Genomic DNA, 27,083 nt, shown 5'->3' on the forward strand with positions numbered 1-27,083 from the left:
TGGGGAGAAAATAAATTGTTTTATTTCATTTAGGACATTTTAAGATTTTTATTGAGAGCTTCTTAAAAAATAAGCATTATCAGCCCTTAGACAAGCTCAAACACTATTATTTTGCTATATGGATATGTTGGAAACATCCAATGGTAAAGCAATAGATTCTACAGCTGGTGCTCCAACACACCACCTCACAGCCCATAGTCAAAGGCAGCAGGATCATTCTGAAAATAGAGATCAAAGAAGCCTTTATATGTCTTCACATCAATGAGGAGAGCTTCAACTGTGGGGTCCTTCTTCATGGTGGTGACCCACAACTTCAGAGCAGGCGTGTGGTCCACGCAGCTGTACAACAGAAACAGAAGCATAAGCAGCACAAAGAGGGAGGTGCCAGGAAACATTAACATCTACTAATGTGTTTATTTTGAAGTTTTATTTTGTTTTTCTTCCAATTCACCTCTACAGAACCTAGCTTTAGGTTCAAAGGACGTGAGGCACTTTTTTTTTTTAATTTAAGAAACAGACATTAAAACAACCACATAGATATTATACCTAATCCTTCTACTTCAAAGGAGGCTGACATTGAGGGGGGCATCAAAAGACTAAAGCCAGCTGGTATTCCGTGCCCCAAGGAAAAGCTGTTACACTGCAGAAGCATTGCTAGATTTCCCAAGCCCCATGAATCTAAAGGAAAGATTCTTCATCACTGGAATTGCAAGTTGCCCTGGCTGCTCTTGGCAGGAATCAATTATTCAGTTATTCACCTGCCTGAATAAATAAACTGGGTACTCTGAGTATTGCTGTAAGGGTGCTCACTTTCTACTAACCACTCTTTATGATGACCTTCCATACCAATCTTATGCTTGCTAGTGAGATATTTCTTGCACATTAAAGAGTCCTGGTATTGTGATACTTGAATGAAATGTACAGTAGTAGACTGTATTTTAGCAAGTAAACTCCATGAGACCAGAGAGGAAGAAAAAAACCAAGTGGCTGCCAAAGTGTGCTACAGCTTTTAGACTACCTTAAGCAATCAGGGCCAAGTCGGTATTGTATAAAAAACAAACAAACCTTAGACCTGGAAAACCATCAAGAGATAATTGGACACACAGACCTACAAGAACACATTCAAGGAGTAAAGCAGAAATCTGGGTATAGCTTGGCCTTTGGTAAGTGGCAGAACAATTCACTTATATTTAATACAGCAGTATCTTATTTTTAAAGTTGGTTCTTATGTATACATGAATAGATAATTGAACAAACTGGAGGGGTTTAATAAAGGAATGACAAATTGTTATTTTTACCCTGGTGTTTTATGGCAAATAGCTTTGAAATTATGTTGAGTTTTGTTCTTAAAGTTTGTTATAAAGTTATTTCAAAAACAGATGACTATCACAGACCACAAAAATCTAAAGAATAAAAAAGTAATACACTATTCCAACAATAATAAGGCTGTATTTATCAGGAAGTTTACCGCAGAAAGCAGTCAGATAACTTACTCAGCTATCTCATATGATTCCAACCGTTCAAACCAGGGCCAGATTAGGTAATCAATCATAGATACAGAGTTTCCACCAAAGAACATTGTCTTCTGCCGGGTAAGAACCTGAAAAAGTGGACAGAACAAAATTTCAGGGTTTTTTTACGTACATGTTATGATCCCTATAAGATGGCAGAAGCATTGGTGGGACCAGTCCTCCCAGGCTGCTTTCAGTTACATGTGCTTACATGCTGCTCTCTCTGTGCCTAATCTGAGCAATTTAAATGAACAGGACAAGCTCTTGATAAGCAGGTGCCAAACTGAGGGGATAGTTTAAATCACAGTAAAAAATACCAAAAGTTCTAAGGAGTTAAGAGCAGCTGGTTAATGTTGAATTTGACTTGGCTGCATCACCAAAGACACTTTGACATCCTGAACTACAAGGGTGGTCTGATTTCCATAAATGTGACCTATAAATGACAGCCTACACTCTCCACTTTTGACCATGCAACAAAGCATAAAAATGAAGCCACTTTTAAAGAATTAAGGAGAATCACCTGGAGACTCCTCCAATCGAGTCCGACAATGCATTCACCAACTAGAATGCTATAGGAACACTGAAATAGGCAAACCGGGATGGGTAGAAAGCTTCAGCCAAGCAGTGCCAGCGTAGCCCCAAGACCATCAGGGAGCCCCAGGCAAAGACAAGCCCAGAGAGACTGTGAAGCCCCATGACAGGAGCCCAGAGTCCAAGAGCAGGGAGAAAGGCATCTGGCAGAGCCTAACTCAGGGGTCGGCTCTGGGGCCCCTGGCAAAACCCAACTCTCCAGGATCCATAGAATCCCTGGAAGAAGGAGCCTAATCCTGGCCAACACACTTAGGACTAGGCAGGGTCTGCCCAGGCCACTCAGGAGTATAGCAGCAATGCATTCATTACCCAAGCACAGGCTCCCAACCTAGAATTTGCTGAAACAAGAAAACCGAGGAAAACAGCAAATACTGCAAGGAAATACCTTGGACTAATAGATGCACAGAAGGTAAACCCTGAAAAACAAAGCACTCCCACAACAAGTGGAGAGAATCTGGCCACAAGAACTACAAGTGTCGGGGGCAGCTAGGTGGCGCAGTAGGTAGAGCTCTGGCCTTGGAGTCAGGAGGACCTGAGTTCAGATCCAGCCTCAGACACATAAAACTCACTAGCTATGCGACCCTGGGCAAGTCACTTAACCCCTATTGCCTTGCCAAAAAACAGAAACAAAAACAAAAACAACAACAAAAAAAAAAAACTACAAGTGTACCTGGAAAAAATGAAACGAGGTACAAAATATAAGAGCTAGGGAGGAAATAAGGCAAACAGAACTGATACTTTAGATCAGATGGTGGAAAACCTTACCCCAAAACTGAATGCAATGAAAATTAGAATAGGGCCAAAGGGAAAATGACTATATGAGACAATAAGAAATATTAAAACAAAATCAAAAGATTGAAAAACAGAAAATATAAGAAATGTAATAATAAAAACCTGGAAAACAGGTCAAGGAGAGATGATCTAAAAATTATTAGACTATCTAAAAAGCATGACCATTAAAAAAAAACCTTGGGGGCAACTAGGTGGCACAATGGATAGAGAGCATCGGCTCTGGAGTCAGGAGGACCTGAGTTCAAATCCGACCTCAGACCAAACACTTGACACTTAATAGCTGTGTGACCCTGGGCAAGTCACTTAACTCCAATGGCCTAACAAAAAAGAAAAAAAAAAATCAAGAGTTCAAGTTAGGATCATATAAGATTTGACACTTGTCACTTATTATAAAGAAGAAGAGAATCTGGAATATAGTATTCCAAAATGCAAAAGAGCTTACAAAATATAAAAATTGAAGTATAATCTCACAGGGGGAAAAATGGACCATTAAGGAAATAGAGAATTTCTAAACATTCATCATGAAACAGCCAGAATTGAGTAGATACTGTGAAATGGAAATGTAGCAGCAAAGAGAAACACAGAAAAATACACATATTTGTTTAAATGGAAGGGAGTATATGGGGAAGAATTGTTATATGCTAATGGTTGGTAGTGGGGAGGTAAGAAACAAATGCATTCTTCCAATACTAATAACCTTAAGGGCCATAGAGAAAGGTCAATATGACAGATGGCCCATGGGTGGTTTTGTTCTGTTTTGATGGCCTCAGTAAAAGACAAAAATGGGAGGGACAGAAGATTATACTGGGAAAGAAGGAAAAAGGAGAAAAAAATGATTTCCATATAACATAAGCACATGAAATAGGGAGTATTTAATCATGGTGGAAGGATCAAGGAGAGTAAAAACCAGGAATTAGGGGTCAGGCAATGGAAAGAAAAGAGGCACAACAGAGAAGAAATAGGCCATTTTCCTTGACAGATCACAATTGTCAGACAAACTCTTTCTCTTTTACCACCTTTTTATTTATAAAGTGGAAAGCTGGAACAAAGAAAGGAAAAAGTACAAGAACACAGGAGAGAGGGAAATACACAATTAACAGTCATAGCATGAAATCCCTCATAAAAGGGAATATGGTATCAGTATGGATTAGAAAACACAATCTAACAAAATGTTGTTTATGACAACATATGAATGTTTATAACAATATATTCTATGTATAGATGTATAATATATTCTGTTTTATATGATATGACTAAGTAGTAACTTTGAAAGACTTTAAAACTCTGATTAATGCAATGATAAACCATGAATCTAGAGGACTGAAAAATACAGAATGAGAGACACGCATTTTTTGATATGGCCAACGTGGGAAATTGTTTTTGCTGCACTATGCATATTTGTTATGAGGGTTTTATTTTTCATTTCTTAAAATTGTTCAACTGAGGGAGAAGTGAAAGGGAGTGATAATAAATGCTTATAAAAAAAATTTTTAAGAAACTTATGGGCTAATTCTACAGGCAAGTCTGGCTAGAAGGGACAAGAAATTCTTGGGAAAGAAATTCTGAAGAAGCCAACATAATTCTGATGAGGAAGAAAAGTTGTACAGGGAACTCATCTACCAACTATATCTTAACAAGACATGTATAAAAGATGACAGCAAGAACAGGTAATGGGGGGCAGCTAGGTGGCACAGTGGATAAAGCACTGGCCCTGGAGTCAGGAGGACCTGAGTTCAAACTCTGCCTCAGACACATAACACTCACTAGCTATGTGACTCTGGGCAAGTCACTTAACCCCAACTGCCCTTACCAAAAAAAAAAATAACAGGTAATGAAAAATAGACATAGAGTATGACATAATGAGTATAATGTGAAGAATGCTAAAGCTTTTAGATCAATTGAGGTTGGCAAGGAAAGATAAATACAAAAAAGGAATTATTTTAAAGTGTGTGAAAGAGAGTACAGGACCCTCTCTTGGGATAGATGGAATGATAAAAGAAATAAAACAAAGCTGCTCAACTCTTATTTTGCTTGTTTTCTCTATCAAAAAGAATGCTCTTTGAACTGGAAAACAGAGAATAAAAACAAGTAGCATGGAATTAATATTCAAGATAAATAAGGACAGAGGGCATCCAACTGTCCTTGATAAGTTTAAGTCAAAAGGCCCAGATGAACTCCATAATGGGGCACTTTTTCTTTCCACAGTATTAGAAAAGGCAAACATTTCCCCAGTTTTGAAAAAAGAATGGAGTCTGCAGACTACACAGTTCTGTGAGTTTGATTTAAATTCCTGGCCAAAATCTGGAATGGATTATGAAAAAGATAGTGAGTGAACATTTGGAAGAGGAAGCCATGCTCATAAAGAGCAAGCAAAACTTCATAAAGAACACACCACTCAAGTCTAACCTCATTTTTTGACAGGAGAATATCACAGATACAGTCTACCTGGACTTAACAAAATATTTGACAAAATCTTCTATGCTGTTCTGCAGACAAGAGGGAAAGATGTGGGCTAGATTAATAATAAAGTTAGGCAGATTTAGAACTGGTTGTATGGTCAGATCCAAAAGGCAGCCACAAATGGCTCAATACATTGCTGGGGGATGGAGAGGGAAGGAAGAAGGAAAGAAAGAGTGAGTTCTGAACCTTCGTCTTATAAACTCTAACCTACTATGCTCCATAATTATTGAATTACAAAAAAAAGTTGACTATTAAAAGAATCATGTTTAAAAGCTCTACCAGAACTTGCTATTTATAAAGTAATTCTATGAGAAATTCATTGGCAAAGTGAAAATGTATTTTGTAAAATGAAAGTCAACTGGTATAATGGAAAAAGGATACTAGACTTTTTGTAATTAGGAGACCTCAGTTCCTATCCTAGCTTCAATAAGTACTCACTGTACAACCATAGGGAAGTCATTTGATATCTTAGAATATTTATTTATCTATAAAATGGATGATACTATTACTATATCATCAAATAACTTATCACTAACGAAGTCCAATATCTCAGAATTCTACTAAACTAACAATACTGACAGTCAGAATGATGGGTCAGAAAATTCCAACTCACTAAGAGAAGTTACCAGGTTTAGACACTGGTTGGTTATCCTAGTTCATCATCAAAACGTCAACAGACAATTAAACCTATGTTAAACAAATATCTCAGTGTGAGACCTTCAAATTAGGGTGTGAACAACTACTCAGACCTAGGTTACTTAATAATTGATAATCATGCCATGGAGTTAACTAATCTTTCTGCTGAGAAGTCTAATACGAGGCAGAATGTCATAGTGGACGATAATGAAATTGGAGTCCAGATGATCTGTATGTGAATCCTACCTGAGACACTTACTAGCTATGGGAATGTGGGCAAGTCATTGAATCCCAGTCTGTTTCCTCACCTGTAAAATGAGGGGATTCGATTCAATGATTACTAAGATTCCTTCCAGCTCTAAACCTGTGATCCCATGAATAAGAAACTCTATGGTTTTCAGTCCAAATTCTTCCCCTTAAAAATGCAAACTGTTTAACTTGCTCTGTTTGTTGAATGAATGATAGATAAAACAGGTTAAACATCCTTTGGCACAAAGGTACCATAAATCACCTATCCGTGCCAGAATCACGTAAAAGATGGGCATCCAGGATTTTAAATAGTTAATCTGACCTAAGGGATACTTGTTAAGAGCCCGAGTGAAGATACGTCTCCTCCCTTTCATGGCTAAACTCCTCAAGGAAACCATTCACACTGAGTGCCTCCTCTTCCTCTCCTCTCACTATCTGGCTTCTGACCTCATCATTCAACTGAACAAGCTGCTCTATCCAGAGTTACTAATTATCTAACTAATGAACTGCCAACTCTAATGGACTATTTTCAATCCTCGCCCTTCTTGCCCTCTTTGTCACTTTGCCTCTTCTATGTGATACTCCTTCCTCTCCAGGTTTTCATGACACTTTTCTCTTCTGATTCTGCTCCTACCTGTCTGACTGCTCCTTCTCAGTCTCCTTTGCTGGATCTTCAACTAGGTCACACCCACTAAATGTGGCTGCCCCCCTCCCCCAGGGACTGTCCTGAGTCTTCTTTTCTTTTTCTGTACTCTCTCAATTGGCGATCTCATCAGGTCTCTTGGACTCAATGGTCATCTCTAAGCTAATGATCCCTAGATCTCTTTATCCAGTCCTAACCTCTCTCCTGACCTCCAAGCTTACACCAATAACTACTTACTGGACACATCCTGAACTGTATGTCCCATAGAAATCTCAAACTCAAGATGTCTGAAACAGAACTTACTGTCTTTCCTCCAAAACCTTCCCTTCTTCTGAACTTTCCTATTGTTGTGAAGGGTACCATCATCCTCCAAGTCATCTAGGCTTGCAATCATTATGTCATACTCAACTCCTTACTTGGACTTACCCCACATATCCAATTTTTTAGCAAGTCTTGCTTTTTCCTTCACAGTATCTCTCATAAATGTTCCCTTCTCTCCTTTGAAATAGCCACCACTCTTACCTAAGTTACCACTCATCACCTCACCCCTGGACTACTGTAGTCTTCTCATTGGCTTTCCTGCCTCAAGTCTATCCCTAATACAGACCATCCTCCACTCAGCCAGCAAAGTGATCTTAAAGCTTAGGTCTGAACTTGTCCCCTCTTTTCAGTAAACTGGAGTGTTCACCATCATTAAATGTAAAATTTGTTTAGCTTTTCACACGTTTCCAGTCTTCTTATACTTTATTCCTCTCCATATATGCTATGATCAGGGACACCAAACTTCTTGCCTTCCTCACATGACACTCTTATCTCCTGATCCCATGCCTTCTTTTTTTTAGTGAGGCAACTGGGGTTAAATGACTTGCCCAGGGTCACACAGCCAGTAAGTGTCAAATGTTTGGTCTGAGGCCAGATTTGAACTCATGTCCTCCTGACTTCAGGGCCGGTGCTCTATCCACTGCGCCACCTAGCTGCCCCGACCCCATGCCTTTTCACTGATTGCCCCTGATGCCTGTAATGCTGTGCTTCCTCACCTCCACCTCCTGGCTTCCTTAAAGACTAAGCTCAAATCCCACCTTCTGGAAAACGCCTTTCCCAGTCACCTCCACTGCCTTCACTCTGATTATTATTTCCAATTTACACTATGTATATACATATGTATGTGTATATAACATATATAATCCTGTACACATGGCAAACATATTATATAGGTGTACACATATAGGATCCTATATATGGTATATGCATGCACATATATGTACCCACAATAATCAGCTGAAATAACGGAAAAATACTAATTCCAAAAACCTATAAGGTAAAATCCTACAGTCACACCTTACCCTTGAAAATTTCTTAAATAGTACATAAAGTACTTTTTCACTATCTTTAAACAGTTGTAGGTAGAAAGGACCTAAAGGCTCTTTAAAAGAATGTATATCACAAAGTATGTGGATTAAGATGGTTGCTATAGAAATTACTGAAGGCAGATTTTCGTCTCCTCTATAGCCAGCCAAAGGGCTGTATAAGAAAGAGACAGGAATAAGGACTTCTACTCAAATACAAGAGAACGAAATCTGGCAAGAAAACCGATTGGGTAAAAATTCTTGGAAGGACTTCTTCAGACCCACCACGCTGTGATCATTTGAGAAGAGGATCAGCCCACTACATAACTGCTTCTTCCTGCTTCACGGTGAGGAAGGAGAAAATGCAAAGAAACCAAAGCGAAGAGAGCTGATGAGTTGACCAGGAATGCTGGGAAAACCAACAATGGCCTCCCTCCCTCCAATCTGCCCTTCTAGCTGAAGCAGAACAAATAAATTGTCTGTGGGCATGAGAAGAGGAGAATCTAGACGAGAAGACACTCATACTATAGAAAGAGGGAACCTAAACTGACTTAGGGAGTGGCAGATTCTTATCTCCCATCCATTCCGCACTGACTCCAGGGCATCCATGGAATGGCTGTCTTCTGTCTCAGATTATGAAAATTGTTTTTCTTTTTCTTTTCTCTCCCCTCTCTGTCTTTTGTCTCTCATTCAATGGAATAATTTAATTCAAGTGAAATGCACTTCCATTCCATTATTAATTGTCTACTATACATAATAGGGGGAGGGGGAAGAAAGGATTATAAATTTTAGTTATGATATCTGTTCTCAGGGAGCTTACAGTGCAGTAGAGAGTTAAGACACAGACCGCTATAAAAAACCATAGAGTGTGCATAATAACTACATTAGAGAGTTATAAAATAATGTGCTACATAACGTTAGGTTGAGGGAAAGGTTGTTACTAAATAAAACCAGGTGATGGGCTAAGGGACAGCTTGCCAGAAGAGGTACACTACATACTTCACAAACTTTTGAGGAAAATTCTTGGAAAACCTTAAAGAGTTAAAGAAATGTGAAGTTATTATTATTAAATTATTCAGTCACCAGCCCCTTTCGAAGTACCTAGGTATTACCAAAGAAGCAGGCTGGTAAAACAAGTGATGGGAGTGTGGGATGGGGTGGGAGGAATGTCCAATTAGAAACTAGAGAGCTTATTGGGAATTAGAAACCTATCTTTACTTCTAGTCCTTAGGGGAACTGAGGTTCCTATTTCTTAATCTCAGCCTGGTTAAATCTTACAGGTTTGAAAGGATTAGCACAATCTTTGATTCATCAACAAAGGATCTGGTGAATCAGGCAAGGGGCTGGAAGTCAAAACACTTCTATTGTTAGGACAATCCAGTTAAGCTTTCTGCTTACCTTGCCCCTCATAAAGCTATTACCCTGTGGTTAAAGGTAACAAGATAATTGCAGTGAAGCAGGTGGAACTGAAAAGGAAGTGGAGGACAAAGCGAGGTGGAGCACTATTCACACCATCCATCCTTCTGCACATATGCTGGTAAGGGGCCCCTTTATCAAGAGATTCCATGCACTGGGCACCAGACATTGAAAAGTAAAGACAGATACATTACTCATGGAGTTAAAGGCTCCCCCTTGTGGACAGCAGAGGTGAGAAGCAAAGGGCATAAAATCACAGATCTAAAAGATAAAAGGATCCTTTGAGATTGATTATCCAACAGCTTCACTTTATAGTTAAGGAAACAGACCCAGGTGGTTTAAATGATTTGCCTGAGGTTACACAGGTAGTAAGTTATATCAGCACTGTGCCTGGCACATCATAATAAATGCTAGATGGTTGATTTTAGCTGTTGTTTTCCTGTACAATAAACAAAAATATATCTTATCAAACCTAGATCTACCAATCAATTCATTAAGAAGCACTTTTAAAGCACCTATTACATGCCAGGGCCTGTGCTATGTGGTGAAGATACAAATACAAGTAATGAAACAAGCCTTACTCTCAAAAGAGTTGACATTCTAATGGGCAGGGAGACAGTACATATATAAGCCTATATAGAATAAAGAAAATAAATTCAAGATTGTTAGGGAGGAGAGCACTTGCTGTTAAGGGAAATTGGGAAAGGTTTCATAAAGAAGATGGTATTGTATTTGAGCTGCTTCCTAAAGTAATTCTGTTGGGTAGAGATGAGGAGGGAGTAGATTCCAGGCATGGGGGATGGCCAGTGCAAAGTCATGGAGATGGGAGATGGGAATGAGCTATGAGGAACAGAGAGGTCAATTTAGCTGGATCAAAGACTGCAGACAGGACAGCAATGTATAATAAGGCTGGAAAGACAGGTTGTAGACAGGTTGTAAAGGGTTTTAAAAGCTAAACAGAGGAGTTTATCTTTTATCCTAGAAGCAATAGGAAGCCACTGCAATTCACTGAGTTCAGGAGGTCAGATCTTCATCTAAGGAAAATCAACTTTGGCAACTGTGTGGAGGATGGGCTGGCCAAGGGAGAGACTGGAGGCAGGGAGAGAGATGGTGAAGAGGTAGAAATGACAAGATGTGGTAAGTGCATATTTGGGTGGGGGGAACAAGTTGTCAAGGACAAAACTTAGGTTATGAACCTGGGAAACTAGAAGAATGATAGTGCCTCTGACAGAAAGGAAAGTTTGGAAGAGGGGAGAGGAAGATGAGTTCTGTTTCTTGGACATGTGGAATTTGAAATGTCCATAGGACATCTGATTTAAAATGTCCATCTGGCAACTGGTGGTAGGGGACTGGGGCTGGATAGAGAAATCTGTTAAGTCATCTGCACAGAGACAGTAACTAAGCCCATCTGGAGCTGGAAGCTCAAAAGCCATCTAGTCTAACTCCTTCATTTTATGGATGGGGAGTAAGCATCAGAGGCAGGATCTGAACCCAGATCTCCTGACTCCACAATCACCGCTCTTTATACTGTGAAAAATTTTGAAAGTGGAATTCAGGAAAGAAGCAAAAGATTCTACTTCAGTCAATCACTTCTGCAACTTTTACAGCTGCCCTCTTGTCATCTTCATTTTCATCCTGTGTGACAACTTCAAAGCCAGCAGCTTTTACTTCCTAGGGGGTTGAAGAGTCTAGGAAATTCTGTGAATACTCATTGGAATGAACTGAGTAGGAAGTGTAGGTATACTTTAAATGTTAACCATTATAATTGTTGAAGAGGAAAAAAGCTTTGTCCCTTAAGAGGTAAATTCTTATTAAAAGCACAAAGTCCCCAAACAAGCACAAAACCAAAGGCTAATCACTGGACTACACAGCAGGACAAGTGACAGCTCCTTCTAGGTTCATAGGAGATGACGAAAATCAGAGCCAAAAAACGGCATTCATTCTCTGAAATACAGGTAACTTTCATTCAGGCATGGTAGAAGCCAATGAGGAGTTAAAGACGATGATGTCTTGTAAAAAAAAAAGAAGAGACAGATTGAGTCCAGATGAGTTGTTCATTAGTAAGAAGTGTCAAAAAATATCTGATTTCAGGACCTGGATTATTAATTTCTCTAGGAGAATTCAAAGCTTTGCTAATATAAACGATTAAGACAGCATCATATTGTATTGCATTAAAACAAAATTTAATGGAAAGGAAAAAGCACAGATGGATCTAAAATGGGAGATAATGACTAGTTTAACCTATTTCTAATGAGAGGCCCATCACCTCTGAATCCTACTAGAGTAACACAAACATTCAGAATGATGGATGAGACAAAGAATTCTAACCAAGAGAAGTTACCAAGCCTAGACATTGCTTATACCCTGATTCCAATGATCACTAATGGGTCAATGGACAGAAACCACATTTAAGCCCATGTTAGACTAATGCCTAGGATTGCAACTCTTACATCATGTTGGTGACAACTACTTAAGTCTAAGGTGGTTGGCAATGGGTATTCTATGGTTCCATCAATTCCACTACAAGAAAAAGGAGTTAACTAATTTTTCTTCTTATATACAGGCCTGAGTGATAAACTTCATGACTTTCAACCTCCATTCTATCACTGTTCAAGTTGCTTAATTTCTATTTACTGAATCAGTGAATGGACAACAGATAAAACAGGTTAAATTTTCTTTGGTATAATATTACCATAAAACATCTATGGATGCCAGAATCATGTAAATGAAAATGACAGCTAGGATTTTAAAGAGCTAACCTGACCAGGCTCTACTTGTTTTAAAATTTAAAAAAAAAAAAAAAGGAAAGAGATTAAAACCAGAACTTGTCTAAGGAAAAAAAAAAATAAGAAGGAAAAAAAATTGTATGAGAGTTGGTGGTTTTCTTAAGGGAAGTGTCACTGACAGATTAAGGAGTATTACACGCAAGCAAAATGAGAAAGAATAAGAAGGTGTGGGGCAAGGCTTCAACTCAAATAAAGGAAAAATAATCATCCCCACAGTTGTGAGAGATAATTCATTTTTGGACCCCTACTCAAATTCTAATCAGTATTAATCAGTTCAGAGTGATTCCATAAGGGGTAATGATTATCAGAAATTATTTTATTAAGTGACACATTCATCTAATAATACATATTTAGTCATTCATCTAATAATAAGTATAAGAATAAATATATACTAATCCATATTTTACACAAATCATAAAGGAATAACTGGACAAAATAGACAAATCACATGGGAAAAATCAGACAAAATAGGAGAAGGCCTCTCTAACAGGCCTCATATTCACTACTTCTTTACCAGCCATAAAGCTTGAGTAACCATGAGAATGCTGACAAAGATATCTCCATCTTATTTTGCTCAAATTCCAAATGACCAAGCCAAGCACAGGTGGCGTAGTTAACAGAAAGTCCCTCGACTTGTTTCTGGTATCTATGTATGACTTGTACCATCTCCTCTTCCTCAATATGAGAAGGAACCCTTCCATCAGTGGAGATATTACATGCTTTACCCGACCTGGGACCCCTCTGCTGACATACCATTTCTAGCTGATGGACCATATTTGGCCCTCAAAGCAAGGTCTATCAACCAATGGATTTCTGTATTTTGTGTAGCCTCTCTAGAATGTTCAGGTATCAAACCCTATAAGAACAGGTCCTGGTGACCAGGGACATCTCAGACTGGGAGGAAGGTCTTCATTTAGACAAGGCCAGGTCCCTTTGGTAAAGTGCTATTGGTTTGGAGCTCTGCCTAAGTTTCTCTTTTTGTAGTCTGGGTGTTAATGTTCCCACATGGCAAAGAATTATCCAGTGAGAAGTCAGAAAGAACAGTGCCACTCCAGAGAAGTTAACTTGTAAAGGAAAAAGGCAGCCAGCCCACTGGACAATTTTAGATGCAAGGAGTTATTTCAACTCTCAGGGCCTAAGTTTCCTTAACTGTAAAATGGTAGTTTTTTCCTCCTTTAAGATAGATTAAGCTCTAAATTTATGATCCTATGATAAGAAGGATGGATTAAGAATTAGATAATAGTCATCTAAGAGGTTTAAAAAAAAAGGTATTCAGGGTAGTAGTGGATAGAGCACCAGCCCTGGAGTCAGGAGGACCTGAGTTCAAATCCAGCCTCAGACACATAACACTCACTAGCTGTGTGACCCTGGGCAAGTCACTTAACTCCAATTGCCTCACCCAAAAAACAAAAAAACAAAAACAAAAAAAAAAGAACTGAAGGTCAAGTGGAAAAAGTTTAAGAAGCCCTGAAAGAACAACTCTCACTCACTACACCAGAAGTGTCAAACTCCCCAGTACAGCCCCAGCCAGATTAAAATGCAATTGGCAAATGTTTAACAAAATAAATAAAAATACAATACAACATAATGTTAATCTATGGTTTCCTCAGTCAATATGTGGCCTGGAGGAATCCATTTCTACTTAAGTTTGATATCTGCACATTGCCTCTAAAATATTTTTTAAATACAATTACTTGTTGGAGAAACTATTATCTTTGCTTAATCTTTCACCTCATTAGTCATAGAACCTAGATAAAATAGAATAAGTAAAAAGGAAAGGGAAGGGAAAGAAAAATATAACTCCTCCTAGTTGGAGGCAATGTGACTTAATGCCTACAATACTAAATTTGGAGTCCAGACCTGGATTCAGATCTTACCTACAATATTTACTAGCTGTGTTAGACAATTCATTTCAACTCTCTAGCCTCAGTTTCCTCAGCTGTAAAATGGAGATAATATGTACAGTACCTACCTCCCAGGGCTGCTGTGAGGCTCAAATGAGATAATGTATGGAAAACACTTGGCAGAAATTAAAGCACTATATAAATATTAATTGTTATTATTATTATTCACCTTTGAAGACAGTCCAATACTGAAGCAAGGCTACCAGGCTCCATATTTCCACTGGCCTCATTAGCAAACTATTCTAACTTACTGGCTAGTTAGGAAAAAATAACAAGGGGCACAGGAATGCAAGGAGATGACTATGCTGGGCACGCTCCCTGCTCTAGGGTTCTCAGGACCAAGCACAGATTTGCCGGGCCAGGTGCTACAAGTGTCAACACATCAGTACAGAAAGATGGGAAGCAGGGGAGTTTTTGAACCTAACAAAGTCTAACAAACTATAATAAGCCTTGTGCAGGAAGGTGGAGAAAGGACTGAGGTGGCCCCCATGCATCCTTTACCATGTGGTGACTCACACAGGAGAAGGCAATGAATATTCTTTACCTCTTCCAGTTTGCTGAATTCCTTACAGAGTTCTGCTTTACGAGTGGTGCAGTCTTTCCCGTTTTGTACTGCTGTAAGAATATCCTTAGACAAAGGTGGTATCTAGAAAGAAAACAGAAATTCTTAATATATTAGTTTAAAGATAACTCTATTTTCCTTCTTCATCTAAAACAACAGTGGAGCCTTCTTAGGTCAATATTTTAAAGAAGCTATTAATTATTTGTTTGTGTATTTATAATGAGGCAGTTAGGTAGGTCACTGTATATAGACTACTGGGCCTGGAGTCATGAAGACCTGAGTTCAAATTCAACCTCAGACACTTAGACTAGCTCTATGACTCTGGGCAAGTCACTTAACCTCTGTTTGCCCCAGTTTCCTCATCTGTAAAATGGAGATAATAACAGCACCCACCTCCATGTGTTGTTGTGAAGCTCAAATGAGATAATAATTGAAAAGCACTTAGCATAGTACCTGGCACATAGCAGGTTCTACATAAATGTTAGCTATTATTATTGTCAGTCTGAGTAGTCCCTGAGTACTAAGGCCCTCCACTGACAAAAGGACACAGCCCCTCACAAGCATGAAGAGACAGTCTTCACAATTTGTTGTGGCCAAAATATGTGATCACCTGGCAGGCTCACTGTCTGATGATGAGCCTCCAATCTTAGGTCAGTCCTGGTATGACTGATGGACTGTCATTGGGGCCATATCCAGGCACAGCAAGACTTGCCAGTTTGCTCCTCTGAAGTAGGTAAACTAGGGTCACCTCTGCTGTGACTAGACACTAGAGAAGATATTCAGTTTTACTCTTGAACACTGAATTTATGACATTACACTTATTTTATAGGCTTTCCAAAGTATTATTCATCCCTATGCTCCAGGAGATATAAGCTTATTTTATCAGTATTAGGGGGCGGGGGCAGACTTTAAAAGGGTGTTGTACATAACTCCGTACATAACTGATTTTCTTATAATCACAGTCTTTATAATCATAAGGAATCGAGTTTTCATTTCTAGTCAAATTAAGCAGTCAATTGCCTTGCTACTTTTTCTCCCTTTCTCTCCAAGATCTCTCTCACAAGCCACACGGTTTTATACTATTACCTAGTATTCCAATTTTTCCACATTTTCTCCATTTACCATTTACCTTTTCTGTCACATTAGCCAATCTGAAAGATGTGAGGTGGTATCTCAGAGTTGTTTTGATTTGCATTTCTCTAAACAATAGTGATTTAGAGCATTTTTTCATGTGACTATAGATAGTTTTAATTTCTTCAGCTGAAAACTGCCTGATTATATCCTTTGACCACTTATCACTTGGGGAATGACTTGTATTTGTATTAGTTTGACTCAGTTCTCTACATATTTTAGAAATGAGGTCTTTATCAGAAACAACGGCTGCAAAAATTGTTTCCTAGCTTTCTGCTTTCCTTCAGATCTTAGTTGCATTGGTTTTGTTTGTGCAAAGACCTCTGAATTTAATGTAATCAAAATTATCCATTTTGCATTTCATAATGTTCTCTACTTCTTGCTTAGTCATAAATTCTTCCATTCTTGATAGATGTAAATTATTCCTTGTTCTACTAATTTACGGTAGTACCCTTTACGTCTAAATCATGTACCCATTTCAACCTTATCATGGTATACAGTGTGAGATGTTGGTCTTAGTCTGTTGACTAGTTTCTGCCATACTATTTTCCAGTTTTCCCAGCAGCTTTTGTCAAAAACTAAGTTCTTAATCCTAGAAGCTGGAGTTTGGGTTTTCTCAAATAGTAGATTACTATAGTCATTTATTACTGTATCTTGTGTACCTAGCCTATTTCACTGATCCACCAGTCTTTTTCTTAGCAGTACCAAATGATTCTGATGACTGCTGCTTTATAATATAGTTTTAGATACGGTACAGCTAAGCTACTTTCCTTTGCTATTTTTTTTTTTTGGTCATTAATTCCCTTGATATTCTTGATCTTTTATTTTTCCAGATGAATTTTATTATTTTTTTCTAGTTCTATAAAACAATTTTTGGTAGTTTGATTGGTATGGCATTGAATAAGTAAATTAATTTAGGTAGAATCATCATTTTTATTACATTAGCTTAGCCCACCACGAGGAATTGATATTTTTCCAATTGTTTAGATCTGATTTTATTTGTGTGAAAAGTGTTTTGCAATTGTGTTCATATAGTTCCTGGGTTTGTCTTGGCAGGTAGACTCCCAAATACTTTATATTATCTACAATTATTTTAAATGGAATTTCTCTTTTTATCTCTTGCTGCTGGGATTTGTTAGTAATATATAGAAATGTTGATGATTTATGAGTTTATTTTACATCATGCAACTTTGCTAAAGTTATTAATTATTTCAAGTAGTTTTTCAGTTGATTCTCTAAGTATACCATCATATCATCTGCAAAGAGTGACAGTTTTGTTTCCTCATTGCGTATTCTAATTTCTTCAATTTCTTTTTCTTTTCTTACTGCTAAAATTAACATTTCTAGTACAATATTGAATAATAGTGGTGATAGGGACAGCTAGGTAGAGCAGTGGACAGAGCACCAGCATTGGAGTCAGGAAGACCCGAGTTCAAATCCGGCCTCAGACACTTAACACTTACTAGCTGTGTGACCCTGGGTAAGTCACTTAACCCTGATTGCCTCATCCAAAAAAAAAAAAAGAAAGAAAGATATATTAAAAAAAAATAGTGGTGATAATGGGCATCCTTGTTTCACTCCTGATCTTACTGGGAAAGCTTCTAACTTATCCCTATTACATATGCTTGATAATGGTTTTTAGATAGATACTACTTATCATTTTAAGGAAAACTCCATTTATTCCTATGCTCTCTAGTGTTTTTAATAAGAATGAGTGCTAAAAAGCTTTTTCTGCATTTATTGAGATAATCAAATGATTTCTGTTATTAGTTTTGTTATTGATATGGTCAAGGATGCTGATAGTTTTCCTAATATTGAACCAACCCTGCATTCCTGGTAAAAATCCCTCCCTGGACATAGCATATTATCCTGGTGATAAATTGCTGCAATCTCTTTGCTGATATTTTAAAATTTTTTCATCAGTATTCATTAGGGAAACTGGTGTATAATTTTCTTTCTGTTTTAGCTCTTCCTGGTTTAGGTATCAGCACCATATTTGTGTCATAAAAAGAATCTGGTAGGACTCCTTTGCCTATTTTTCCAAATATTTTATACAGTATTAGAATTACTTATTCTTTAAATTTTGGTAGAATTCACTTGTAAATCCATCTGACCCTGGAGATTTTTTCTTAGGGAGTTCATTGATGACTTGTTCAATTCATTTTTCTAAAAAAAAAATTTTTAAATATTTTATTTACTTTTCTGTTCATCTGGGCAATTCACATTTTTGTAAATATTTTATAAATAATTCTTAGGGGTATTCAGGTATTGTCCCTAAGTACTAGAAATGCCAGGGCCATGCAAGCCCCCTTCTAGCTTATAATTGATGTGGGAGTTACTTAGAGGTTTCAACAAGAAAAATCAAGAATCAGAGAAAAAATGAGCCTGAAACCACATATGGGGCCTACATGGCAATGAGCCTGAAATGGATGTCACATAATAACACAGCCTTAGGCACTGCTCATAACTATAAAGCATGTCCAATAGCGTGGCATGGGAGAAGAGCATTGGACTTAAGAGTCAGGTAGACTGGGATTCAGATTCCTCTTAGATATTTGCTAGTTACGTCACCCTCAGAGAACACTGAGCCTCAACTTCCCTATCTCTAAAATGAGAATGGTAATTCCTACCTCATGGGCTCGATGGGAGGATCAAATGAGAATGTTTATGAAAGGTTCCAGGTAACCTTAAAGACTAAACAAATGTTACTGTCACCATTATCACTGTTGTTGTTGTTACCTATTTTGCTAGAAAAGTTCTGAGACAAATGCTTAAAAAAATTTTGTAAATATATTTTATAAATATTAGATCATCAGATTTATTGGCATACAGTTGGGCAAAATAACTCCTAATTATTTTTTTAATTTCCTCTACATTAGTGAATTCACCCTTTTCATTTTTGATACTGGTAATTTGGTTTTCTTCTTTCTTTTTTTAATCAAATTAACCAAAGGTTTATCTTTTTTTTTTTTCATAAAACCAGCTCTTAGTTTGATTTATTAGTTCAATTGTTTTCTTACTTCCAATTTTAATTTAATCTCTCAATTTAATCTCTCCTTTGATTTTCAGGATTTCCAATTTGGTTTTTAATTATGGATTTTTAGTTTGTTCTTTTTCTAGCTTTTTTAGTTGCATGCCCAATTCATTGATCTCTTCTTTATTTTATTCATGCAAGCATTAAGAGATATAAAATAGACTGTCCTAAAAGTATTCCCAAATGCTGAGCAACAGAAATAAAACCTGAGGCTGCTATCTGCAAAGAGTGACCACATAACAGTTAATGATTTCTTACCTTCAGTAATAATGGTCATAATACCAAAAATGAAACCAATTTCCATACTAGCTACTATTCAGAATAATATTCAATATATTCCTCTTCTTCTTCCTCAACAGTGACAGGGAAGGAGAGTAACAGGTATTTTTAAATAAAAGTAAATACTGTCATTGATGTGGCTCAAAAAATAGAAAAAGTAAATTCATATGGAAAGAATAGATTGGGAGAGGATTTTGGGAAGATAGCAGAGTAGGTCAGAGAATTCCAAGCTCTCCATATTTTCCCCATAACCAAGACAAAATAGTGCCTCAGGCATTTTTACTAGAGCAGTAAAAACAAACAAAAGTTGGGGCAGAACAGTGGTCCTCCTGGGACAATCAGAAGAAAAATCACAAATCAAAAAAAAACAAGATTTGGTCTTTGTGAAGTATAAACACCTCCCGGTTAGTTCTGCTGAAACAGCAAGCAGGGAGCCCTGGGGCTAGCTGGGTTGGGAGGTAACCTTGTCCCAAGCCACAGACATTTTCACATCCTGGACAGTGTGGGGAGTTGGCATCTGAGAGGGAGAAGATTGAGGGAACCTCGCTGGTAAGGGATGCCAGACCCAGCTGTGCAGCTGAGATGCAGCCCTGGGTGAGAAAGAACCAGCACATGCCTCGTGATTGCAGAAGCAGGGAGGTGGGGATGCCACTGGCCGTGGGCATTTACAGGAAGGAAGAGTTCTTGGTTTCTGTTCCAGGTCAGGAAGATCTAAGGCCATAGACACCATCCCCCATACCCCTGGACTAGAGGTGATCACAATAACAAATTGCTATTAAAAAAAAAATGGGGGGCACAGCCAAGATGGCAGAGTAAAAGCAGTGACTTGCTTGAGCTCTCCCCCAAACCCCTCCAAATACCTATAAAAACTAGCTCTAAACAAATTCTAAAGCAACAGAATCCACAAAAAGACAGAGTGAAACAAATTTCCAGCCAAACACAGCCTGGATGGTTGATCAGAAAGGTATATCGTGCTGGGCAGGAGAGGAGCACAGTTCGGGTGTGGGCCCACAGGCCGCAGCGACCCTGGAGCGAGCCTCAGAGGACTGAATCATGGGCATCGGTGGCGGTTTCCAGACTTCTCAACCCACAAATGCCAAAGACAACTTAGAAGGTCAGTGGGAAAAGTCTGTGCCTGAGGAGGGAGAGAGAGAGACAGTGGGATTCCAGCCCCATTCTTGAGTGCCACCCTGGGCAGTGGCTGCTTCCTGAGCTTCTGGCCCACAGACTGAGGGGGAATCAAGTGGCTGATCAGAGTGGGATTACAGGGCTCTCTATGCTGGTGCAGGATTCTCTTGCTTTGCTCATGCTTGGATCTGGGTCACAAGTTCTGGGTGGTGGTCCTGGGGCGAGGAGGAGGGCTGGCGTGGTGGAGCTTGTAGTGGCTGTGTAGAGGAAACCCTCCTCATAGTTCCTAGACAGAAAAGAGCACTTACAGACCAGAGCACAGGCCAGGAAAGGAATAAACACCTTGCCCTTGATCATAGCACCTTGGAAGAACTGAAAATTTACAGGACCCTAGAAGTATCTCTGAAAACAGCTGCACAAAACCCCCGAAGCTTGGGACAGTACATTCTCCACTCTGGAAACAGACCCCTACCTTAACAAAGAGTTTATAACTCAAGTAATTGGCTGAGATCATGAGCAAGCAGCACAAAAAGAGTCAGATTATATTATCTTACTTTGATGACAAAGAAGATCAAAACATACAACCAGAAGAAGACAACGAAATCAAAGCTCCTACATCCAAAGCCTCCAAGAAAAATATGAATTGGTCCCAGGCCATGGAAGAGCTCAAAAAGGATCTTGAGAAGTGAGTAAGAGAAGTAAAGGAAAAACTGAGAGTGATGCTAAAGGAGATCCAAAAAAATACTGAAGAAAATAATACCTTAAAAAATAGCCTAACCCAAATGGCAAAAGAGGTCCAAAAAGCCAATGAGAAGAATGCCCTAAAAAGCAAAATTGTCCAGATGAAAAAGGAAGTCCAAAAGCTTACTGAAGAAAATACTTCCTTAAAAATTAGAATGGAGAAATTGGAAGCTAGGGACAATTTGAGAAATCAAGGCACTGTAACACTAATCAAAAAGAATGAAAAAATAGAAGAGAATGTGACATATCTCATTGGAAAAACACCTGACCTGGAAAATAGATCCAGGAGAGAGAACTTAAAAATTACTGGACTATCTGAAAGCCATGATCAAAAAAAAAAAAAAGAGCCTAGACATCATCTTTCAGGAAATTATCAAGGAAAACTACCCTGATATTTTAGAACCAGAGGGCAAAATAGAAATTGAAAGAATCCACTGATCACCTCCTGAAAGAGATCCCCAAAGGAAAACTCCTAGGAATGTTGTAGCCAAATTCCAGAATTCCCAGGTTAAGGAGGAGATATTGCAAGCAGCCAGAAGGAAACAATTCAAGTATTGTGGAAACACAATCTCGATAACACAAGATTTAGCAGCTTCTACATTAAGGGTCTGGAGGGCTTGGAGTATGATATTCAGGAGGGCAAAGGAGTTAGGACTACAACCTAGAATCACCTACCCAGCAAAACTGAGTATAATCCTTCAGGGTAAAAAATGATCATTCAATGAAATAGAGGACTTTCAGGCATTCCTGTGGAAAAGACCAGAGCTGAATAGAAAATCTGACCTTCAAATACAAGACTCAAGTGAAACATGGAAGAGGTAAACAGGAAAGAGAAATCATAAGAGATTTATTAAGGTTGAACTGTTTACACTCCTGCAGGGAAAGATGATATTTGTAAACTCATGAGTCCTTTGCCAGTATTAGGGTAGTGGGAGGGAAAAAAATTATATGTATGTATAGATAGATAGAGGGCACAGGGTCAGTTGAAGATGAAGGGAGCTGATATCTGGAAAATAAAATTAAGGGGTGAGAAAGAATTATACTGGGAGAAGGAGAAAGGGAGAAGTAGAATAAGGTAAAATATCTCACATGAAACAGACAAGAAAAGGCTTTTACAGTGGAGGGGAAATGCAGGAAGGTGAGAGGGAATGAGTGAATCTTATTCTCATAGGATTTGACTTAAGGAGGGAATAACATACACAATGGGGTATGGAAATCTATCTTACCCTACAGGAAAATAAGGGGGGAAGGGAACAAGAGAGCAGGGGGTTGATAGAGGGGAGGGCAAATTGGGGGAGGGGATAATCAAAAGCAAACACTTCTGAGGAGGGACAGGGTCAAAAAAGAGAATAGAATAAATGGGGGGTAGGATAGGATGAAGAGAAATATACTTAGTTTTTCACAACAGGACTACTGTGGAAGTGTCTTGCATGACTACACATCTATAACCTGTACCAAGATGCTTGCCTTTTCAATGAAGGTGGGTGGGGAGGGAGGAAGGGAGAAAATTTGTAACCCAAAGTTTTAAAAACACATGTTAAAAATAAAAAAATTTAAAATGAGCAGGCAAAGGAGAAAGAACCCAACCATAGGAAGTTACTATGGGAATAGAAAAGACCAGGGTTCATCTTCAGAGGATACTGAAGCAAAAAAAAAAAAAGCCTCTCCTACCCCAAAGAATAATGTCAAATGGTCACCTGCCCAAAAAGAATTCGTAGAAGAACTTTAAAGAGACTTTCAAAATAAAATGAGAGAGATTAAGGAAAAAGTTTTTAAAAAATAAGAACAATGCAAAAAAACAAGATTATGAAAAGAAAGTCATCCAGATCCAGAATCTTAAAGAAGAAAACAACTCCTTGAAAATTAGAATTGGGCAAGTGGATGTCAGTGAAGTTATGAGGCCAACAAATAACAAAACAAAATAAAAAGAATGAAAAAATAGAAGAGAAAGTGAAACATCTCATAAAAAAAACTGATCTGAAGAACAGATCAAAAAGAGAAAAATAAGAAATATATGGACTACCTGAAAGCTATGATCAAAAAAAGAATCTTGATATAATACAAGAAATAATTAAAGAAAACTGTCCTGAAGTGTTCCAACAGTAGAGGAAAGTAGAAATACAAAAAAATCCAGCCTTCACTACCTGAAAGAGAAACTACGAGGAAAACCCACAGGAAGGTCATAGCTAGATTCTGAAACCCCCAGCTCAGGGAGAAAATATTATGAGCAACAAGAAAAAACAATTCAAATATGGAGGGGCCATAATTAGAATTATACAAGACCAACCTAACAGCGGCTACTTAAAGACCACAGGTCTTGGAACACTACATATCATACCCTGCAAAGTTAAGCATATTCCTGAATGGAAAAAAAATGGATAATATTCAATGAATTGCCAGACTTATAGGATTTTGTTACAAAAAGACCTGAAATCAATAGAAAATTTGACATATAAGATCCAAGAGAAACACAAGCTAAACATCAAAGACCATTACAATTACAAGACTGTTTACTTTTTAAATGAGGAAATATAAACTGTATGTCTAAGACTGTTATTAGTAATTGGGCAGTTCAAAAGAAAGATTAGGGTAGAGTTGAATATGATGCTATCTATACTAAAAAGCAAACCACTTAGGAAAAGGTAAAAAGAGTAATTATCTCACACAAATGAGGTGAAGGAGGAAGAACTGGCACCGAGGAACTAGATGAGGGAGGAGGCTGGTAGTTCTGGAACCCTACTCTCATCGGGAATGAGTTAAAGAGGGAACTAGACATATATATCTCGAAGGGCATAAAAGTCTTCTAAATTCAGAAAGAAATAAAAGGCTAAGGGGATAAAGGGGGGGAGGGGATAAGGGAAAGACTTCAGGATGGGCGGGAGAGGATAAGGGAGGGATCTCTGGTGGGGAGGGTAGGTTAAGTAATAGGAGGGCAAGGTAGAGGGTAAAAATAAAGTAGAAGAGGCAGGAGGGATAGGAAATAAGAGATATACACAAACATAAAATAAAGATTAGGAGTAGAATTTATTAGGATAAAATAGCAGGGGTAGTAATCATGATTTCAGAAAAAGTTAAAGATAAAATAGATTTAATTAAAAGAGAAAAATATGGAAGCTACACTATATATCAGCCATATTAATCGATATTGTTTTAGACTAAAATAACTAGACAATATGAGGTTGGAATATTGTTGTGATATTGGAAACAATGAACTGGTGCACTTAGAAAAATATGAAAAGACTTGAACCTATGAAGGAAGATATTATTCACCTGCAGAGAAAGAAGACAAACAAGTATAGCATGGTCTTACATAGAGGCATACGCATAGTCTATATATGACTATGATTACAAATATCTAAGTATATGTATGAATATGTAAGTATGTATATATGTATGGATATGTGCTTGTATATGTGTGCATACAAATTGTATATGCGTATAGATGTATGTGTTTATATATGCATGTATGTATATGTACATACATACATTCAAGCTTGTGTGTATGAACACACACACACACACACACACAAATATATCCTCCCTTAACTTAATTGTAGCCTTCCTGGGGGAGGCAGAAGAAGGGGGGAAAAAAGAACAAAGTAAAAAGTGCGCAGCAAAGAACAAAGGAAAATTAACAAGGAAGCAAAAAAAAGATGGACAGCTCCGAACACAATGTGTATGTAGTATTTATTATATAGGCTTTCTTGAAATGGATATCCATTGCTGTATATTTTGAATCCCCTCTTATGTTCTGCTGTGCACATGGCAATGCTTTTTTTCCCCTTGTCTTATTTTTTATTTAAGTCTTAGTATTTAAGTTTAAAATAAATTAATTTAAAAATATAACTTCGAGAAAAAGAATAGATTAGAGATTTTTTTAAAAATTACCTTAGAAAACAACTCCAAAATCATCTTTTGTAAAGCTTTCTCATACGGATCTTCTGGAAACAGCCTCCTTTCTGGATAAACTTCATCCAGGTATTCACAAGTGATGGAAGATTCATGTATCAACTGACCCTTACTGGTCTCCAGAACTGGTACTAGACCAAGGGGGTGTTTCTTAAAGAACCATTCAGGCTTGTTTTTCAAGTTAATATTGATGACCTCATGCCTTGAAAGATATAAGGAAAAAAACTTATGTCAAGAGTTACCATTTTGAATATTGATAATCACTAGTCTCATATTACCAACTACCTACAGGTGTATGTCCAAGTGGATGTCCTGTGGGCATCTCAAACTCAACATGTCCAAAACAGAATTATCTTCTCCTTCAAACCCTCCCTTTTTTTTTTTTTTAATTTGGCTAGGCAATGGGGTTAAGTGACTTGCCCAGGGCCACACAGGTAATTAAGCGTTATGTGTCTGAGGCCGGATTTGAACTCAGGTACTCCTAAATCCAGGGCCGGTGCTCTATCCACCGCGCCACCTAGATGCCCCTCCTCCCTTCTTTCTGATTTCTCTTTTTAAGGAACCACCATCCTTCCTGCCCTGTCTCCTAGATTTACAACCTCAGTTATCTTTTATTGCTCTTCTCTTTTCTAAGTTTTGTCAATTCTACCTCTATATTTAATATATTTCCAATCTTTTCTCCACTCCCACAACTACCATCCTAGTTCAAGAAGGTCCTCATTACCTCTAACCTAAACTACTGCAATAGTCCCTTAATGTTTCCTTGCATTTGGTCTTTCTCCTTTCCAATCCATCCTCCACAAAAGTGCCAAATTGATACCCCTAAATTATAGGTCTCGTGTCACTCCTTTGTATCCTTAAGTAATTAACACAGTAACTGGCACATAATATGGGCTTAATAAACGTCTGTTGAATGAATAAATTATTTAAGTGAAGATTTAATCCCTTAGGTATAAAGAAAAAAAAACAATTAAATAATTGTCAAATGACTTAATAGTTTGTTGTGAAAATATTTTCCAAAGAAAAAAATTGGGTGTGTAGTACATGAAACTGATTAAAGCATGGATCGAATGCAAAGCATTAGGGACCAAGCAAAGTGAGATATAAGGATAAATAATAAGATTTAGGTTCGGCCTTCGAGGCGTTTGTAACGTAGAAAGGAGAAATAAGAAGCGTACATGGGTAAGTGGAATACAAATCACAATTCATAAAATTAAAAGATTGTCTGTTGATTGCCTTGCAAACTGCTTCAAGAAATAGCACCAGTGTTTCTTTTATTTCAAGAACGCCCTCTGGCCAAAAAGAGGCACAGAATCTGCAATTAACTAAGGGTTCAGAAAGCCGGCTCCGGGACCCCGGCCGGCTCCCAGCCCCCGCCCCGAGCTTGCTCACTTGATTCCTTTGGCCTTCAGGATGAGCCGGGTCCTCTCCGCGAAGGGGCAGAATCTCATGCTGTACACCCGTATGACTCCCAGCGGCACTGGGCCGGGCTGAGCGCTGCCTGCAAAAAGCCCCAGCATTCGGTGAGCGCCCTAGGCGACTTGCCTCCCGCGGCCCAGAAAAGCTATCCGAGAGCGGCAGGACGGCTTCTAGCCTCCGCTCGCAAGGGAAGGGGCAGCGGCCAAGCCCACCCGGGATAACGCCACAGGAGCCCCGTCGATGGAGGCCCAAACGGAGCTGCGGCTCCTCTGGCCCAGCCCGCGGCCCCCGAGCAGCCCCCCGCGACTCACCTTTTCCCAGGCTGCGGACGGACTCGCCGGACATTGCGTCTCCCGGTGCTTGCAGCAGCTTCTCAGGCCTGCTACCGCTGCACGGACGGAATGGGGCTTCACCAGGGGTTGGCCCCTCCCTTCTCCAGAATCTCCGGAGTTGCCTCGGGGTGATCTGGGGCTGGAGGCGGGGCTGGTAGAGAACCGGATACCGGGGGCTCGAGGGAGCCTGCTCCTTGCTCCGGACCGCGGGTGA

General features: G+C 38.7%; 1 protein-coding gene across 1 annotated transcript; it reads right to left on the reverse strand.

The window, feature by feature from the left end:
- Positions 1–27,083, reverse strand: LOC114035345 (glutathione S-transferase omega-1-like). The gene is made up of 6 exons (XM_027851425.1): positions 26,849–27,083; positions 26,511–26,619; positions 25,098–25,320; positions 14,879–14,980; positions 1,494–1,600; positions 1–339 (listed from the first exon to the last, which is right to left on the reverse strand). The coding sequence occupies exons 1-6, from the start codon at positions 26,880–26,882 to the stop codon at positions 186–188; spliced, it is 729 nt and encodes a 242-aa protein (XP_027707226.1). The 5' UTR covers positions 26,883–27,083; the 3' UTR covers positions 1–185.

Source organism: Vombatus ursinus, unplaced genomic scaffold, assembly GCF_900497805.2.
Source record: "Vombatus ursinus unplaced genomic scaffold, bare-nosed wombat genome assembly UNPS02009205.1, whole genome shotgun sequence".
In the NCBI taxonomy this organism is placed as follows: Eukaryota; Metazoa; Chordata; class Mammalia; order Diprotodontia; family Vombatidae; genus Vombatus; species Vombatus ursinus.

Excerpts from the sequence above, each read along its gene's own strand:
- LOC114035345 (XM_027851425.1), bottom strand. The coding sequence starts at position 26,882 with ATGTCCGGCGAGTCCGTCCGCAGCCTGGGAAAAG. Across the intron at positions 25,321-26,510 it reads CTGAAGGCCAAAGGAATCAA|GCATGAGGTCATCAATATTA; the intron begins GTGAGCAAGCTC and ends ATATCTTTCAAG. Across the intron at positions 340-1,493 it reads GAATCATATGAGATAGCTGA|CTGCGTGGACCACACGCCTG; the intron begins GTAAGTTATCTG and ends TCTGTTGTACAG.